This window comes from Panthera onca, chromosome B3 (assembly GCF_046562875.1).
Source record: "Panthera onca isolate mPanOnc1 chromosome B3, mPanOnc1 haplotype 2, whole genome shotgun sequence".
In the NCBI taxonomy this organism is placed as follows: domain Eukaryota; kingdom Metazoa; phylum Chordata; class Mammalia; order Carnivora; family Felidae; genus Panthera; species Panthera onca.
The window spans coordinates 101561848-101575041 of NC_138344.1; the positions used below are offsets into that span (position 1 = coordinate 101561848).

At 48.4% G+C, this 13194-nt stretch overlaps 1 protein-coding gene across 8 annotated transcripts in view; it reads left to right on the plus strand.

The window, feature by feature from the left end:
- SAMD4A (sterile alpha motif domain containing 4A) overlaps window positions 1-13194 on the plus strand; it is a 210715-nt gene that overhangs the window by 191662 nt on the left and 5859 nt on the right. For all 8 annotated transcript variants that reach the window (XM_060617285.3, XM_060617280.3, XM_060617283.3 and 5 more), the window contains 2 exons: window positions 3395-3596; window positions 4933-5059. In XM_060617285.3, the coding sequence (XP_060473268.2) occupies window positions 3395-3596; window positions 4933-5059 (329 nt within the window). The remainder of the gene's footprint in view (window positions 1-3394; window positions 3597-4932; window positions 5060-13194) is intronic.

Consider the following 13194-nt stretch of genomic DNA (forward strand, 5'->3'; position numbering starts at 1 on the left):
ACCAGGCAAGCCAGCACCAGCTGCAGAGTCAGTGCTCTTAACCATTGTACATGCCACATGCCAGGCAGCTCTCATAGACTCCAGCTGATGTGTAGAAAAAAGTCAGGAAGAGCAGCCCTCTTTATGGCAGCTCCCTGTCTCCAAGCTCTCTGGGGTTGCCCTTCCTGGTGGGATGGACTGGACCACCTGTGCACCCTGAGGATTGCCAGGGGCCCAGGTAAAAGGCAAGGCCTGCTCATAGGCCTCCCATCTCAGGGACTACCCCCTTCCCAGGCTCGCTCTCCTTATAAGGGCAACAGTGCATCTCTCTCAAGCGAGAGGATGAGGTTCCAGACCCTCTTGCCAACACCAAGCCCTCAGGAAACAAGTTCCAAGGAGAAGAAGGACTTTAGAGGATAAAGATAAAGATAGAGATTTTAAGCTCTTTGCTTCTCTCAAGACTGTCATCCCCTGCCTCTGTCTGCTCTGCTTTGTCCTTGGTCCATATGAGAGTTCCCATTAAACCTGACCTCTCTAGAGTGTTATTAACTAACGTTTGTCTTGGGCTACCCAAGGTTTGCCATATTGGAATCTTGATGGACCTGTTTTTATTGATAAGAATAAATTCACTCATCAATTGTGGATGTTCAATTGGAAGTTGCTAAAGCTCTAGAAAATAATTTGTTCTCATTTATATTATCCCTTTTTATGCTATTAATGAGATCTTTTTATCCTATTAATTTGCTTTGAAGACCTGTTCCTCCCATAGTACAAAGGTAAATGCAGCCCAGCCCCTGCATGAATTATCACAAATCCCCAATTAGTTTGTTCTTATTAATGTTATTTTCTCAGTCTTTTCACGCATTTCAACGTAATGAAATCAGATGGTCAGATTTAGGAAAGCAGAGGTGGGCAGAGTAAAAGAATAAGGAATGAGGGGTGCCTGGGTGGCTCAGTCGGTTAAAGCATCCGACTTCAGCTCAGGTCATGATCTCGCGGTCCATGAGTTCAAGCCCTGTGCTGGGCTCTGTGCTGACAACTCAGAGCCTAGAGCCTGCTTCAGATTCTGTGTCTCCCTCTCTCTGCTCCTCCCCTGCTCACACTCTCTCTCTCTCAAAAATAAGTAAAAATTTTAAAAAATATGTTAAAAAAAAGGATAAGGAATGAAAACTTACTTGTGTCACTTGGTCCTCTCCCCAGAGAGAATGATTATGTCATTAAGCCTAGTGGTCTTAAGTAACCTAAGCCCTGACTCTGGTTGCCAGAAGTGGCAACCCTCAACAACTCTGGCTTTGTAATAACCAACTAAGTATGTCACAGTAGGGCCCCACAGACATTAGAAAGGTAGCCTATCCAAATTCTGCCCCCTCATCTATCCTGACCCCAAAATGTTCTGGGCTCTACCTGCTGCATACAGCCCAACTCATGCATCCTAACTTTAGGAGTCCCTAGAGCCCTCCTGTCTTCAGTGACCAAGTGTCCCATAGCAGAATCCTCTGCCCACATTGCTCAAGAATATAGTCTTGCCCTTCCTGGAAGCACAAATCATTTTAGCATCACTCACTGACTACTGTATTTTGCATATGAAATAGCTTTTTAAAAATCCAACCGAAAAGGAAAATGAGCAAAAAAGCTATCTGCACTAAATAAGGAGAAGTCTTAGAATACTGAATCATCTACCAGGTGGCCAATATTCCAACTCTAAAAACCAAAGGACTAGTCTTCATAGTTAAAAAAAAAAAAAAAAAAAAACCACTTGATCCTTGTTTCCACTTGTCGTGGATCTCAGACTATCCTTCTCAAAAGAGGTCTCCTAGATCACATGAAATTACTTTTATCCCCTCCTGGCCCAAATTTCTTCTTTCAAACCAAAAAAATTTAATGCTAGTAAAAAGGAGGTGGGAAAGGATGAGCTAGATACATATAACCCATGAATGTCCTTCTTACCACACATAGATGGGCCCCTGACAGAAATCAGGAATCCTTTCCTTGGCCACAAAAACCTGGAAGTGGAAAGACACAAGTCCAGAAACCAGTTGCAGCCAGCTCACCCATGGAATTCTCTTCCGAACCCCTTTCCCCCTTGGAAATTTAGGCATTCTGGGAAGAAGAGAAAACATTCTCTGAGATTAACAGTGCTGATGGCTTAGATGCCCCTCTCCACCCCCCACAACCCTTTCTCAGGAAATGACTGTTTTACAGCACCCCTGCCCCCAATCATCTTCAACTGGTTAAACTACGTCAGCCCTGTCTCCTGGAGTCTCCTCACAGGTTTGGTACAGACCTCCCCTGTGTGGCTGGGAAAGCAAGTCTGTTCCATCTTGTGGCTGTTGGAGGTAAAGCACTGTGAGTTAAACACCAGTGAATGACTAAAGCTGACTCTTCTTGGAAGGAATGTGCTGGTTCCTGAAACCCTACTGGCTGCTGTGTACCCTCCCAGAACCTGAGGCATGTTGGAGAGGATGAGTTCTTGGGCACTGAGGTCACTGAAGCAATGGGAGCACAGCATCCGAGTGCAATGCCAGGGGTCCCTGGCAGCCTACGTAGGTCCATGTGGGAAAGCACGCAACCTCCCCATCTTTCTGCAGGAAGGGTCTGTGGAGTGGGGAGCTGTCAGCATCCTAGGTCTGGAGCGCTTGCAAGCGTCATCATCTCTGTTCCCCTTCCCTACTCTCAACCTGGGAGTCAGAGCCCCAGATGTGGGGTCAGCTTTTCCACAGGGAGAAGAAGCATCATGATGACAGAGATTCATTCGTTCATTCAACGTGTACTTGCTGTACCAGGAGCTGACTCAGGCATGGGACATGCAGGACTGATGAGGACAGACACCATGTTTTCTCTCTTGGAGCTTACATCTTAGTGGGGCTCACTGGCTACTCCCTCCAAGTGTGCCATACAGACAGACATCAGAAAGACTGTGGTGTGACAGAAGGAGCACTGATCCTGGCTCGGCTGCTTTTGTGCTGTGTGGCTTCTTGATGGGCACATGAGTGCTCAGGGCCCTGGAATCCAGCACGGAAGAAAGCTGAAGAGCACCCTGGTTAACTTCCTAGGCACATATTGCAGCGCTGTCGCCTGCTGTCTGTGTGACCTCTGCAAAATTGTTAAGCTCCCTGTTTTATTTCTCCAGCTGTAACAGAGGATAGAGCACCTACTTCGTAGGGTTGTCGTGAGAACTGAAGAATTAACGTGATAGTCCCAGGATGGTGCACATGATAGTCACTCTCGGATGTCTCTTAGCTGTCACTTTAATCATAGCCCTTTCCTGGCACAGAACCACCCCCTGCCCCTAGATAGACCTCACAACTGTCAAAATGTAGGCAGGTTCCAAGGAGGCATCCCACTGGCAACCTGGGTTTGGGAAGGGCTAAGGGTGACTGACAGTCTCCCCATTCTTCTCTGTTCCCTCTCACAGTCGTGGCTTTGGGCAGTCTAACTCCCTCCCGACACCCAGCTCTGTAGGCGGTGGTATGGGCAGACGGAACCCACGCCAGTACCAGATCCCCTCCCGGAACGTCCCTTCTGCCCGCCTTGGCCTCCTGGGTACCAGTGGATTTGTCACCTCCACCCAGCGCAACACCACAGCCAACCCCGCCATCATGAAACAAGGAAGACAGGTTTGTTCTGCCCCAAGAAGAAGGGTGGGCAGCCAGGCTCAGGGCCTGAGGCTTCAGGACCTACCCCCACATGACCCCCGAGGTGAGCGGAGAGGCCAAGGGAAGGCCACAGTGAGATACACGTGGCCCTATGCTGGGAGGGAACCAGCTGTTTGCACTGTTTCTCTGGGAGACACAGCAATTACATGGCTGTACCTGGCTTCATGTGCATTTATTTAAGACGCTCTATAACCACGTTAACCTTTAATTGTGTGGGCCCTGCACATGAGGGCCTTGAGGAAGCACTGCGAGACCTATCTTTTATTTGCCTGGCTCCTTTACCTGACCCAGCAGACCTCAACACCTCTCAGATCTGGGTTCCAGAGGAGCCTGAGCATCTAAGGAGCTTTCTCAGCCTTTTTATTCATGGAAGATAGCTCCTTTGTCACGGTCCCAGGTGTGGTGGAGAATCCAAAGAGGAGCCTAAGAGAGGCTACCAGAGGGAGAGCTGGAACATTCTCTGCCTATTCAAGGCCAGGCTGCCCAGAGGTCTTTGCTATGCGGTATAGAGCTGACTTCCATCCCAAAGCTTCTCACCCCAAAGTCCTGTTTCTCTACCCCACCCAATGCATTGCACCTGTGTGCCCAGCTCTGTGGGGCTCTGCAGGTTGGGGCTGGGAGTAGAGGGACACAAGTGGGCCTGGGTTGTCATGAGGAACTTAGGGATGGCAGATTGGTTTAAAAACAGGAAAACAGCTCCAGGCAAAATGGGCAGCATTTATGCCCCAGGGGACAGGACAAGATATGAGAGAGCCCCACTATCTGACTGTTGTGGGAAGCCCCAAATCAGTTCAAGAGGAAGTCACCACTAGGACACCCGCGTGATAATAAACGCAAGCTAAGTGTGCCAGCTCGTTGCCAGCTGAAAGATTCTTTTTTCTCCCCCTCGCTTTGTAGTAAGTTGTAAGAATCTCAAAAGGAAAATCAAATGAGAGCCTTGAAATAGTTTGTGCTCTTCGTTGCAAACATTTATAGAACTCTTCCCATCCCTGAAAAAAGTGATAGGAAAAGCAAAGGCAACAAAAGGGATAAAAAGAGTTTTGGAGATAGTAAGGGAGAGAGCTGTCCAGATTAAGCTGGGGCTTAGAGAGGCCCGGGGCTTGGAGAGGGGGATAAAAATGAATGGAATCTAAACCCCCTCTCTATAAATATGCAGATGGGTAGCCTGCAAGCCTTTTTCCAGAAGTTAGCAAAGAGTTCTCCAGGGGTATTTGCCTCTTGAATTCTGGCCGGTAGCCCTGCTCTGCACCCCCTCCCCTGTCTGGACTAATGGTTCCCCTTTTGCATTTCTCATTAGAACCTCTGGTTTGCCAATCCTGGGGGCAGCAACAGCATGCCAAGCCGCACCCACAGCTCAGTCCAAAGGACCCGCTCGTTGCCTGTGCACACTTCTCCACAGAATATGCTGATGTTCCAGCAGCCAGGTAGGTCCATGCACTTGATCTCTCCCTCTCTCCTCCCCCTGACACAGGGGAGGCCAGGACGCCAAAATAGATGCCCCTGTGAACCCAGCCGGAAAGTGCTTAGCCTCGACTGTCACCACGCATTCTTTTGAGCTTATAGAAGCCTTTCCTTTTTTAAACTGTGCCTTGCCAGCATGAATAGCGGCTGGCTGGCTGGGAGCCAGCACATGGAGCCCCAGAGTCGGTTGCAATCTGATGGGGATATTTTTGATACTAGTCATATTTCTAGATTGATTAAACCAGAGTTATCACTGGAGGGCTATTTGGGGGAGTTGGGAGGGGTTCCATGTGTAGTGTGTGTGTGTGTGTACTTTGTGTATACGTGGGGGGATGTGCAGGAAGTGAGACAGAGAAAGAGAAAACTTGACAGCATTAGCACTAAGAGACTTCCCCTGGTTTGGGAGCGCCTTGCAAACATGACTTATTGGACCAGTCATCTTCCCTTTACTTGGTTAAAGAGCAATTTGGTGCACTTCAAGTCAGCTGCACCTCTCACCATGAGCCTCCTAAAACAGAGTAGCCAGAATTATGCACAGACAACAATTGCTTGCACACTTTATCTATGCAGACAGTGACCTCTTAAGACTCCATGAGTCCTATGAAGCCATGCAAGCAATTACTGTATCTAGCTAGGTGACCTTCTAGGCAGGAAAATCAGGAACAGGTGTTGTACCTGTAGGAAAATACCCACCTTAGGCAGTAGACACGCTCTATACAGTAAGTCTTATAGAACTTTAAGGAGAGGAAATGTCACTGTGGCCTGGGTGGGCAAGAAAGCTTCTTGGAACTGGAGCTGAGCTTCAGGTGACAGGGGGTGAAGTGGAAAGAGGAGGGTGGAGTTGCAGGCAGAAGGAGTGAAGAGAGCAAGACTGCAATTGTACTATCTCAGTGAGTTCCAGAAGCCGTGGCTAAGTCAAAGGGTCAGACTGAAGTAGCAGAGAGTAGACCAAGGGAACTGGAAGGATTACAGCTGATGATGAGGGCTCTGAATCCAAGGCCGAGGAGCTCAGGCCCCACCCATTCTCAGTGAGGAATGTATGGAAGATTTTGAGCAGGCATGTGCCTCGAGGAGGTGGGGAGACACTGAGGAGGAAGGGAAGTGAGAAGCCACCACAAGGTAAGGTGTGTCAGGAAAGGACGACAGTCCAGATGCTTGCTTGAGGTTGCTTCTTGACTTCTAGAACCTCTCCTCTTTGCATACTTTTGTTTTAAAGGTCCTTTTCTCTGTTTTGATACTTATAACTTCCTGGGAAGAAATATTTGATAAAATTTAGGGACTCTGAAGGTCTTCTCCCTAGGTCATTTAGTCTCAGTCTCTGTTTTGGTGCAGAATCATGTGTAATCCATTCCCAATAAGAGAATCTAGACAATATTGGGAGACATGCTGGGTACAAGGAGATCTTTCATCCTGACCTCAGTCCTGGGACTGCAGCCCAGCCACCTCATAGCCTCACAGGAGCCCTAGCATAGCTGACCACTCTCCTTCTCCTTCAATCCCTATATACTTGTAGCCTCCTTGCTCCATTCTAAAGCTCTTATCCCTTCCTTTGGCTCTCTTCCAAGTCCTCAGTCCTCTCTTTTTCCCCACATTCTCCCTGTCTTAATTGGGAAGACCAGGCCCACCAGGAAGAGTTGGGCCATCCCTAGGAAGACCATTTGAGTCTGTAGATACAGATCTCCCACCTGCATTTTTGTTTCCCCTCTGCTGTTGTAGAGCAGTTGTGAGCTGCTTGCTCATGCTCAGGGCAACTATGACCCTAAGATCATTTGCATGCTCTTCCCATGAAGCCTGTTATTCCCATAGTTAAAAAATCAAATAATACAGGAGGGCTTTTAAGAAAAAGTGACTGCCCCTTTCCCCTCCCCCTCCCAGCCCACAGTCTCATCTCCCAGAGGCAGCCACTTACAAGGATTTTCAGTTTTCCTGGTAGTTAACCCAGAAGTCTCTAAATAATGTTCTTTGTATGCTAGACTTAGAATTCCAGAAACTGCTTGGGGACTTTTTTGGAAAGGGGGGATTAAATTAGCCTCTAGCATAAGCATTACAAACCCACCTCCAGCAAGGGTCTGATGAACCCTGGCATTTCTAATAATAGCCAAGGCATGGGAACAGGGCTACTCCAGATTTCCTGACTGCAAATACACTGGTGAGTGCTCGGCAGGAGCCACTCCTAAGTCCTGACTAGCACACTCAGCCCACGCTGGGCGGCTCTTCCTGGGACATGGTCATGAAGGGTGAGGCAGGGCACAGCCATGACTCAGGATCCCTGGCTAAAGGGAACAGAGGCTGCACAAAGTCACTGTCATGGGCGGAGGGATGCTCCTCTTCAGTCTCCAAGGTCATCCCTGCCCCTTACAGATCAGACACTGGTTTTCAAGACCAGAAGTCATAACCAGAACTCTTGCTTCTTCCTGAGGAGACAGCCTCCTTCACAGGGCAGGCCCATCTAACTGCCATAGCCAGACCCAGATGAAGTTGTCCTAGATAGACGGGGTCTCTTGGGCCCTTCCACCCAGAGCAGCACATCCTTGTGTGCCCTTGCCTAGTTAAGGCAGGGATCTAGGGGCTGGTGGCCTGGGGGGGGGGGGGGGGGGGGGGGCGGGGAGCGGGACTAAACTATAAGTATCATATCAAGGAGTCAAAATCTGAAAAGCAGCCAGTGGCTTTCATCTTTACACAAGTAGGAGTAGTAGTGAACACAAAATGGAATAGAGATGTATAATCGACCCCAAATTAAATACTTAGAAAACTGTGTTTACAGTATAGCATAGTGGCTTCCTCCTGGCCATTAGAGGTCTTCGGAGCATCCATTTTAAACCATATGGGTAAATCTTGGAAACTATAATACATTCTAAGGAAGTTTCAATTCTGTAAACTTAAATACTTCCATTAAAATGGTGGAAGACTTTAAATGTCTCCAAAGTCTAGGGGCTAGAACAAGCCCCCAACTTTTGTATCAACCGATCAGTCACCTGGCTTGAATCTGCAAGACAATGTCGTCTTTCCTGGATCTACAGGATTTGTGGACCCCTAGGAGGCCATGTCAGGGTGTTTTTTTAATTTACTCCCACACAGACAGATTTTAGATGTTTCCCAGGACAAACCAGGAGAGCCGTTAAGTGACGGCTGCCTCTCAATGGCCTCCGGTGTGAATAAGAAGCACTAGGCTGGTCCTCTCAGAGCAAGGGGGAGGGGATCTGATAAACTCACCAGAGGGGTTATTTGAGCTCAAAACAAGTGTCGTGCCTGGTGAGTGACATCATGTTTCCCCAAAAGGCAGGGTGTTTTCCAAACTGGAAAATTCGTTTGCAAATTGCTTGGAGAGTGATTACCTTATCTTGGAAGCAGATCTTTCCTGCTGACCCAGGCTCAGCCAACCCTTGAGATCCAGTCAGAGAGGATCTCAAAACAGCCCTGGTGTGACACTAGGCCATCAAAGCTCCTAACCATCTGGAGGGCCTGACAGGAAAGGGCAGAGGGACCAGAAGCCAACTTTAAAAGAAAAGTATGGGGAAGGGTAGGTTAGGCAGCCTCACAGAGCCACATTCTGGGGATTTCTTCCTTCCCTTGCACAACACCATGTGCAAACTACCATTGGTGCTCGACTGTCCAGATGGGAGATGAATAAGGTGCCTTACAGGGCAGCATTTCATGATGTGATGTATCTGTTCACCATAGCAAACTTCCCCTCTGCACCAGCTCATGACTGTATTTCTTCCACACTCAGAATGATGCACACCTGGAAGCACAGTGCACAGTGCACAAAGCTGTCACCATTCATTTCCTCTTCAGTGGGAGTTTCAGGTTCCTTCCAGAGAACTACCTTTTGAAAGAGTGTGGAAAGGAAGACTACCATCCACCCACTAGGTCCATTAGGGGAACGGAAGGGACTGCCATGCAGAGGAAGTGACCAGAACAGGGACCCACTTAAAGTATCTGATGCACATTTGCTCTCTGACTTCTGGTAAGCCAAGGCAAACAGTCCTGCTCAGGATTGGCAGATAATAGGGAGGTTGGTAAATGAATCAGTTGTATCACAGCTAAGAACCCAGCTGGGCCCGTGTTCTCCTGCGTCTGAAAGTTAAACTCAGTCCAATCTGGGGCAAGATAGTACAATATTGTCTTATACCATATTCTCCTCATCACTTTGCATGAAAGTGTGGGTCCCAGAGGATTTCTACAGCACAAACTTCTGCAGGTTTAGGAATTAGGCCACCAGAGAAAAGCTTCATTCCCCATAGCAGACTCAGGGGTGTGAGACTGACTTACTCCTGTTCCTCTGTCACCCGCCATGACCGCCACGACTGTCTCTGCAATGATCAGTGTCCCTGCCCACACTGATTTCTTTTCCTTCTGTTACTGCCCTCCCTTTCTGTTTGGTTCCCATACTCCCTGTTTCCCTTTCTTCCTTATTCCCTTTATCCAGTCCAGATCCCACGTCTCCATCCTCTGTCCCATCCTCATCAACCTCCCCGATTTCTCTCCTCCCAGCAATCCCACTTCTCACTTAACTTGAAGCCTTCCTAGTTATTCAACAGGTGGTCTTAACTATCATTGGCAAATTGGGATTCTAGAGATTCTTCCTAAAATACTCCATTTATTATTATAAAGTACTAAAGACACTGGCCTGTTTACCTCAGCCTCAGGGACTGGGAGAGAGCTGCAGAATTGCACCATAGGTGCCACATAGCAGACACTCAGCTGAGATGGCTGGTTTCTGCCAAGGAAAAGCCACATCCCCACCCCCCCCCCAGGTGGACCCAACAGCAGCACTTCATTAGGAATGGGTGGCTGCTCCCTTCCAGAATCTAATGTTTTTTTAATGTTTATTTGTTTTTGAGACAGAGAGAGACAGAGCATGAACAGGGGAGGGTCAGAGAGAGGGAGACACAGAATCTGAAATAGGCTCCAGGCTCTGAGCTGTCGTCAGCACAGAGCCCAACTCGGGGCTCGAACTCACGTACAGTGAGATCATGACCTAAGCCGGAGTCGGATGCTTAACCGACTGAGCCACCCAGGCGCCCCCCTTCCAGAATCTTCTTGACCCTGGGCCTGAGCACTAGGCTCTGTACTTACGGGACTTTTGGAAAGGCACAATTAAAAAGTCCCACATCAGCCTAAACCCTGGGCATCCTAGAACGGGGGATCCTCACTAAATACTGGAATGGTCTGATAGGGGGAAAATTCCTAGTTCTCAGAGATACCGTCTGAGCTAAGGAAACAGGCCTGTTGCACACAACAGCAGAGAAGGCTTAGCTAGTCAGTCTTTCCTTTTTACCTTACTGAAGACATAAAACTACGTCTGCCTTGTCCATTACAGCTGGGAGCCCAGGCTAAATGCAGTGAGCCCTTGGGTTAACAGCAGCCACAGCAAGAGCTGGCCTGCTGGTTCTTGTGTACCTGGGTGGCAGGAGCTGCCCAAATGCTTCCCTCGGGCTTTAAGAGTTCTGCCCACCCAAGCCACACTTGGCTGAGGGCTTCTAGCCTGAGATGGAAGCTGTTATCCACCCAGCTGGTCTCCCTCTGTCTTGTATGTGTGGGGAGATGCCACAGATCTGTTTTTATCAAATACACAATTAAAAAGTCACACTATTAGGAAACTCTGGAGTGTGAACATATGGGCTTCTCCTGAGACTCAGAATTTTTCAGAGCCACTCTGAGAGTGGTGGGGGGGGTCATGACACCCTAGCGCACCAGAGGGAAGAGCTGAAAGATAAAAAGAACCATGCCAACTTTCAACCTAAAAGAGCAGCCACTAAGGTTTGGAGATTCTAGAGTGGAGAGCCCTGCATTTCTCAGCCCCCTTTTTGAAACACTCAGTCCTAGGCTTAGAATATGGCATTTTGCTGCGTGTTGGCAAGAAATCCTGCAGCTGAAACACTTCTCTCCAAATGTCGAGCATCTTTATTTATCCAAATCTCTCCACAGTGTTTGTTTAAAGGGGAGTGCTAGAGAGTAAACTAAATTTTACAATGAGCATATGGATGGTTATAATTGCTGAGGGTTTTTTTTTTCATATTTGCTAACTGGCTATATATAAAACTGTGTTTCTATTTTATAGATTTCACACCCTGAAGGCTGCTAATTTTGCATGCATATGATTTTCACATGAATGGATGAAAATACTAAAATACTCTTCCCTCTGGATTGTCTAATTGCCCCGACCCTACTCTGAGAGCAACAGTGGGTGGGGTGGGAAAGACCCTTCAATTCTCCCTGGCTCCCAGCTTCCTGGGAAGCCTGATCGTCCTCTGTCTGCTCATAAATTGGCACAGTTGCCTTTCAAAACCATTGATGCTGGCTGGAACTTGTGTCAGAAAGAACCCTATCTGCTCCCTAGTGCTTTTCATATTGATCCATTTTGCCAATTTACTCTGAGAATTTTAAACAATGGAAATGACATCTGCCTGTGAATTAGCCAGTAATGGGGAACACAGATTGCAGAGAAAACTTAAATGTATAGCTGATCAAGGAAAACAAATACTTTGGTTTAGCTATTGGTTTCAACTTCCTATCCCACTAAACCACCAACCTAACCTCACTTGTAATCCTGCCCTCCAGCCCCAAGTGCCCCCTGGTGGAGATTCGAAGGAGCAAGGAACTGGCCTGAAGCTTGGGCCACCAGGATCCTTTCCCCACTTACAGATGGAAGAGCTAAGGCACAATGATGAGAAGTTTCCTACGGTCACATATGAAGACAGTGGCAGTGTTAAAATTCCCAGACCCCCAGAACATATCCCATTGTTGATTTTTCTGCCCCCACCCCCACTCCCGCCATAGGATTTCACAATTCTTAGTTGTCAGACTTTCCTTTTATTTCTTGTTCCATCTTTTTCATCACTCAATAGTCATGTATGAAGTATGCCAGAAGACCATGGCTGGGTATATTATGGGAAATAAAAAAGTCTGCAAGCCAGTGAAAGATGCTCAGGAGCTTCCCAGGATGAGAGATGGGGGAGGTACTGACAGTGAGGGCCCCAACAGAACAGGAGGAGGAGGAGGAGGAGGAGGAGGAGGAGGAGGGGTGGGGAGGATGAGGGACTGGAGTCTGGGGAGATAGGGAGGGTCCAGATGATAAAGGAGGCTTTGTGATTAGAATGCACACAGCATTGTCCTGGGCAGTGATAGCCCCCACAGCAGACATCTCAGCCCTTCTAAGTGGCTAGAGGCTGAGAGTACTGACAGGCACCTGTAGTTGCTGCAGCATGCAGGACAGTACCAGCTCTGGAATCAGACCTTTGTGGGCTCTTGTGTTAGCGAGCTAACCTCCCAAGTCACTTGGCCTCTCTGAGTCTCGCTTGAGAACTGGGCACCTGGCACGGTCCTGGATTCAGAAGAGGCACTCGCCATGCTGTGGTTTCCATTTTCTTGTAACAAAGCAAAAATGCGCCAAGTTCCAGGTGCCGGGTCTAGGCGCAGGTAGCAGCAGAGCCAAGTCCTGCTCCAGTGAAGTGAAAATCCAACTGGGGGCAAGCAGCAAGCAAATACATAATATATCAGATGTTGGTGATAGCTGTGGACAAAAATAAATAAAGCTGAGGAAAGGGATAGGGCCAGAAAAGTTCTGTTCATATATAATGTCCTTTCTAAAGAGACAGTAGGAGAGCCAGAGATGTGAAGGCAGGGAGAGCACAGCCATGAAAATATCTAGGGACCACCATTGTGGGCAGAGAGAACAGCAGCGCCAAGTCCCTGGGGCAGAAGAAGGCCTGGGATGGAGTGAAGGAAGGAGAGAGCCATACACAGGCAGAGGTTAATAAAGGCCAGATCATGTGGGCCCTGAGGGCCATGGCAGGGGCTTGGCTGTTACTCTGATGGGAAGCTGCTGGAGGGTTCTGAACAGAGGCTGGACAGACTGACTGTGACCAGCTATTTTTAGTTACCAGTTTTCTTCCAGCCGCCCATGTTCACAATGGACTCTCTGCGTCTAGCAGACTCAGAGTTTGGTTGAAACCAGGGTGTAACTTACCGCTCTACTGACCCTGATAATCCCCGGAGTCCTCCCAGGGTCGGGGGGCGGGGGGGGGGAGCCCCACAGCACTGTACATACCTTCTCCTTGTTCTCAAAGTCTCTGTCACCAACATAACCCTTTGT